The sequence below is a fragment of the Balaenoptera physalus genome (assembly GCF_965194825.1).
Source record: "Balaenoptera physalus genome assembly, chromosome: 5".
Taxonomy (NCBI): domain Eukaryota; kingdom Metazoa; phylum Chordata; class Mammalia; order Artiodactyla; family Balaenopteridae; genus Balaenoptera; species Balaenoptera physalus.
This window is the reverse complement of record NC_138884.1, coordinates 14,634,712-14,640,835: the sequence shown is the minus strand read 5'-3', so window position 1 is coordinate 14,640,835 and position 6,124 is coordinate 14,634,712. Positions and strand designations below refer to the sequence as shown.

The 6,124-nt window shown below is 36.5% G+C and overlaps 1 protein-coding gene across 17 annotated transcripts in view; it reads left to right on the top strand.

Moving 5' to 3' along the window:
• The window catches only part of HPGDS (hematopoietic prostaglandin D synthase), a 159,037-nt gene that overhangs the window by 135,597 nt on the left and 17,316 nt on the right, over nucleotides 1-6,124 (top strand). For 16 of the 17 annotated variants that reach the window (XM_082461868.1, XM_082461876.1, XM_082461870.1 and 13 more), the window contains 2 exons: nucleotides 336-428; nucleotides 4,986-5,095. In XM_082461868.1, the coding sequence (XP_082317994.1) occupies nucleotides 336-428; nucleotides 4,986-5,095 (203 nt within the window). The remainder of the gene's footprint in view (nucleotides 1-335; nucleotides 429-4,985; nucleotides 5,096-6,124) is intronic. The other variant, XM_082461877.1, reaches the window with a different exon arrangement.

The window sequence follows — 6,124 nt, the reverse complement described above, 5'->3', positions numbered from 1 at the left end:
TACAGTATATCCTTGTAGCTAATTTTATACCTAATAGTTTGTACCTCTTACTCCCCCACCCCTATCTTGCCCCTCCCCTCTTCCCTCTCTCCACTTGTAGCCACTCATTTGTTCTCTATATCTGTGAGTCTGTTTCTTTTTCTAACAACTCTCTTTTTTTAAACTTGTAAAATGTAAAGATTCCACTAGAGGATGCCTAATGTCCCTTCTAGAATAAATATTCAAGAATTCTGTAACGTTACTATCATGTTTTATTTCCACAATTATCAGTAAAATGGAAGTATTATAACTTGATTTTGTTCTGGAAGTTAATTCTTTGCTCATTTTATTTTAAGCTCTTCCATTTGGCAAAATTCCCATTTTGGAAGTCGATGGATTGAACCTTCACCAGAGCCTAGCAATAGCAAGATATCTGACCAAAAACACAGGTAATATATTTACTGTGTGTACAGTTTTTGATAACTGAAAAATAACCACATGGCATATATTCAATATTCATTAAGTGACTTTATTACTGAATGGGATTAAAATATAGTGCAAAGGAGAATGGGATTAAGTGCCAGAGAAGTATAAATATACCATCTCTACCAGTTTAATTTTCCCTGAGTTCCCTAGACAATTAATTTTATACTGCCTTCAGTCTCTCCTGCCCCACACTTCCTTGTCCTCAATCCCTATTGGAATTTAGCTGAAAAATTAGACAGATGTGTCTGAACCCAAACTTCCGCTAGCATGCATATCATAAGTTATCAGAGAAGATTAATTAATGGGAAATACGTGTGGCATAGGGAGGTTGAAGTGACTCATACTATTAAAATCATGTACCCAATGTCTTTCATCCTAATCATGCTAAAAAAAATAGAAGGGAAGTCTTCTTTGCTTCCATAAAGTGCCATCTGAGGCATCCTGAGTGGGTAGTTGGCTACTGGATTGTTTATTTAGCACATGCGCTAACGTGATAAGATGAGGAGAAATAAAGGAAACTTAGTTCTCATCTTTGCCTGGTGCCCTTCCCCATCTTATGCTCTGCTGTCTTCTCTGTCCCCTCACACTCCCATAACACTCTTTTTGAGGGAAAGGCTACATTTGGCTTCTTTTAAAGCCCCTTTCTTTGTAAATAATCTGTAGAATCACCATGCCCCACTCCTGACACTGACACCTTCTTTGCTACCCCCAAAACCACTATGATCCAAGCTGTAGAGACATGGTTAGCTTACCAGTAAAATGGGCCATAATTACTAGACCTTCATTTTTGGACCAAGGTAATGTATGTATGTATGTTAAAAATACAAAAATTTGTGTTACACGAACACGTTTCAGCCAACAAAATTTTTTGGAAGTTTAAAAGAGATGGCGGGACTTCCTTTGTGGTCCAGTGGCTAAGCCTCTGCACTCCCAATACAGGGGGCCTGGGTTCGATCCCTGGTCAGGGAACTAGATCCCGCATGCCACAACTAAGAATTCACATGCAGCAACTAAAAAAAAAAATCTCACATGCTGCAACTAAAAATATCTTGCGTGCCGCAACTAAGACGCAGCAGAGCCAAATAAATAAATAAATAGATAGATAGGTAGCTAAATATTAGAGATGGAGATGACTTCTGACTATGGAAATTTGACTTTGAAGTGAAAATGACATTTGAGTTGAGCCTGAAAAGATACCTAGAATTTCAAGAGACAGATTTGGACTTGAGCAGTGTTTCTCAAATTTTACGTGCATCAGGATCACTTGGAAGCTCATTAAAACAGATTGTTCAGCCTTGACTCCAGAGACTGTGATTCAATAGGCCTAGGGTGGGAAATCTGCATTCTTACCAATTTCCCAGATGATGCCTTATGCAGCTGGTCCATGGAACTCACTTAGAGAATCTCTGGACTAGAACATTCCAGACAGAGAAAAAATGGCAGGAGAAAAAGAAAAGAACTTCAAAATTTGCTGGGTGGAACGGAAGTAGAAAGAGAAAGGGATGGAAAAACAGATTGGAATCTGGTAAGAAAGAGCCAGAGTATTAACGTCATCCCTTAAACAACTGTAGAGTTGTTTTTAAATTGAGATCTAATTGACCTATAACGTTACATTAGGTTCAGGTGTATGACATAATGATTCAGTACATGTATATATTGCTAAATGATCACACAGTAAATCTAGTCAACATCCTTCACCTCACATAGTTACAGATTTTTTTCCTTGCGATGAGAACTTTTAAGAACTACTCTCTTAGCCGCTTTCAAATATATGGTATTCTTAGCTATGCTCACCATGCTGTACATTACATCGCCAGGACGTATTTATCTTATAACTGGAAGTTTGTATCTTTTGACCACTTTCACCCATTTTACTGCCCCTACCCCTGCTCCTGCCTCTGGTAACCATCTGTTCTCTGTATCTATGAGTTAGTTATTAGGAGTAATTTTTAAAGATTCCAATATGAGTGGGATCACACAGTGTTTGTCTTTGACTTCAACTGTAAATTTTTATCTGGAAAAGCAACATAACCATGGCTATGAGCTTAGGAAGATTATTCTGGCCATACTTTGTATTTGTTTGGCATGACTGCAGGGGTGGCTATTTGGGAAATATGAGAAAGTTTGTGAAGATAGAATCATCCTAGGGTTAGAAGACAGATACTGGCATGTGGAGGGCAGTCTATTTGAGCAAGAGAGTAAGGGCCAGGCAGACGACAACTTGGACATATTTCCTTATTCCCATAGCTCCTTCTCCTCTTCCTCCTCCTCTTCTTAAAAGAAAAATTTCCTTAGCTTGCAATATCCTTTCCGTTGTCTGTCTTTCCCAGTTAGCCATAAGGGCCATGCAGGCAAGGAATTGATCTCCTTTGTTCACTGCTGTAGCCCCAGTTGGGGCCGACCCAAAAGGATACACAGAGAACTATCCAAAAGGAAGCGGAGAATATGGTTCTGGAATTTAGGACTAAACATGTTGAATGAGTCATCTGTATAAAATTGACAGCTGAAGCCTTAAGTGTGGAAGTCAAAGTAGGGATGAAAATGAGTGAAGAGAACTTATGATACAACTCGTAGGGATTTCTCAAGGTCAGAAAGAAGAATCAGCCTTTGAACATCACACACGTGAAAATATAGATAGTTTACAGAAGAACGCTAATTACTAAGGCATTTTCTTTCACTTTTAACAGCTTTATTGAGGTGTGATTTACATACAGTTCACCCATTGTCAGTATATACAGTTCCTTGATTTTTAGTAAATTTATACATTTGTACAAAAGCAACCTATTTTATATTTTTATTTTTTATTAAAGTTACAAGTTATAGGCATACAATATAGTGATTCACAATTTTTAAAGTTATACTCCATTCACAGTTATAATAAAATATTGGCTATATTCCCTGTGTTGTGCAATATATCCTTGTAGCTTATGTTATACATAATAGTTTGTACCTCTTAATCCCCTACTCCTATATTGCCTCTCCCCCCCGCCCCCCACTGGTAACCACTAGTTTGTTCTCTATATCTGTGAGTCTGCTTCTTTTTTGTTATATTCACTAGTTTATTGTACTTTTTAGATTCCACATATAAGTGATATCATACAGTATTTGTCTTTCCCTGTCTGACTTATTTCACTTAGCATAATACCCTCTAAGTCCATCCATGTGGCTGCAAATGGCAAATATTCATTCATTCTTTTTTATGGCTGAGTAATATTCCATTGTGTTTATATATACCACATCTTCTTTATCCATTCATCTGTTGATAGACACTTAGGTTGCCTCCTTATCTTGGCAATTGCAAATAATGCTGGTATGAACATTGGGGTGCATGTATCTTTTTGAATTAGAGCTTTTGTCTTTTCCATATGTATGCCCAGGAGTGGAATTGCTGGGTCATATGGTAATTCTATTTTTAGTTTTTTGACAAACTTCCCTACTGTTTTCCACAGTGGCTGCTCCAATTTACATTCTCACCAACAGTGTAGGAGGGTTCCCTTTTTCTTTTTCTCCACATCCTCGCCAACATTTGTTATTTGTGTTCTTTTTGATGATAGCCATTTTGACAGGTGTGAGGTGATATCTCATTGTGGTTTTGATTTGCATTTCCCTGATGCTTAGCGATGTGGAGCATCTTTTCATGTGCCTGTTGGCCATCTGCATGTCCTCTTTGGAAAAATGTCTATTCAGTTCTTCAACCCAATTTTTAGTTAGATTATCTGTCTTTTTGATGTTGAGTTGTATGAGCTGTTTATATATGTTGGATATTAATCCCTTATCAGTCATATCATTTGCAAATATTTTCTCCCATTCAGTAGATTGTATTTTCATTTTGTTGATGGTTTCCTTTGCTGAAATGCAACCTATTTTAGAATGCTTCTACACCGAATCATTTTAGAATGATTCCTTAGCAAAATGATGGTCAGCGAATGGCAGTAAAGAAAAAACACAGCACTTCTATTATTTTAAATTTATAATTCCCAGGAAGCAAACAAATGCTGCTGACAAAAAATTATCTGCACATGTAACAGTAATTCTTTCTACAAGATAAATGATAATGTATGTACAGGTTATTTATTGTAGTATCACTTGCACTAGCAAAAGACTGGAAACAAACCTAATCAGTTGAGGCTAGTTAAATAAATTGTGGCACTTCCACTTAAAGGAATCCCATGTACCTGAAAAAAGAGCAAGGATGCCTTTAAGGGACTTGTAAGAAAAGACCTCTAGGATATATGGGGGAGGTGCGTTTTGAGTGGGATACCTATTCTTATTTTCATTAAGAAACAATGGAAGAATACAAAATAAATGAATGAAAATGGTTACCAATATGGTAGGTAGGTAAGGAAGCAAAATGAAGTGAATGGGTCAGAGGTGGAAGTTAGTCTTCACTGGATACTGTTTTATATTGTTTTGAATTTTTGAACCATATTAATATATTGCCTATTTTTTAAAAAGTTTTACTATAGTAAAATAAATTGAGCATATTCTTGGGCATAAAATGGCCTGTCTCTATTCCATAGATTTGGCTGGAAAAACAGAATTGCAACAATGTCAAGCTGATGCAGTTGTGGACACATTGGATGATTTCATGTCTCGTTTTCCTTGGGCAGAGAAAAAACAAGATATAAAAGTAATGTGATCAGTTTGCTGTTACTGCTATTAATCATATCCACTTGCCAAACATTATGTTAGGTGCTTTTAAAAGTTCCTTTTTATCAAAGTAAGACATACATCTAGTTTTAAAATATCAAATTATATTAAAAAGTTTAAAACAAAGTACTACAGTGATTCCCAGCCTTACCTCTTCATATTAACCCTTCCTCAGATGCAACCCTCATTTTAACACTTTTAGCTGTTTCTTTAGGATTTATACATCTCCATATTTTCTATAGGATATGTAAATATGGCTTTCTTTGATTCACAAATTTTAGATAGTTTTGATAGACTTATTACAGTAATGAGAATTTATCTCTTACATAGTCATTCTCTCTGCTTCCCTTCCCCCGAACTCCTAATATAATATTAAAATTTTGTGGTGAAATCTATATTCAGTCATTACATTAGTATGCCTATGCAGATATTGTACAAAACTGTGCATTCTGGTATACTTTGATTGTATTTCCTTTCTCACTTTCCTCCTCAAATTAGTAATTGTCTTTTTTTCATTTGCTTAATTCCTTTTTACTTTTATTGCTGAACCTTCCCACACTATCCAATGGCCTGCCAATGCAATTTTCCACAAAGTCAATGATATCAGATAATCTATTGTTTCCATTATTTTCTTGGAGCTATCGAGCCAGAGATTTCCATTCTCCTTTGCAGAGCTGTCTAGGTTTTTGCACAGCTGTCATCATTGGACTTTCCTTCACTGCCATCCCAGGAACGTCTTTCTCTTGAGCTGGAGTCCTGTTTCCTGGATGACATCCTCTGTTTTTATTTACTCCCTTGTTTACTTGGGGCACATCTCCAGTATTCATATCTCTTATCCTCAAGAATTCTTCACTTAAAATTTTGGAAACTGTTGTTATCCTCATTTTCCAGATGAAGAAATTGAGGTTCATGTAGTGTAAATAACTTACCTAAGGTTACTTAGCTGGTAAGTGGTACACAAGGAATTCAAATCCCAGACACTCTGGCTCAGACTCCATCTTCTTTACCA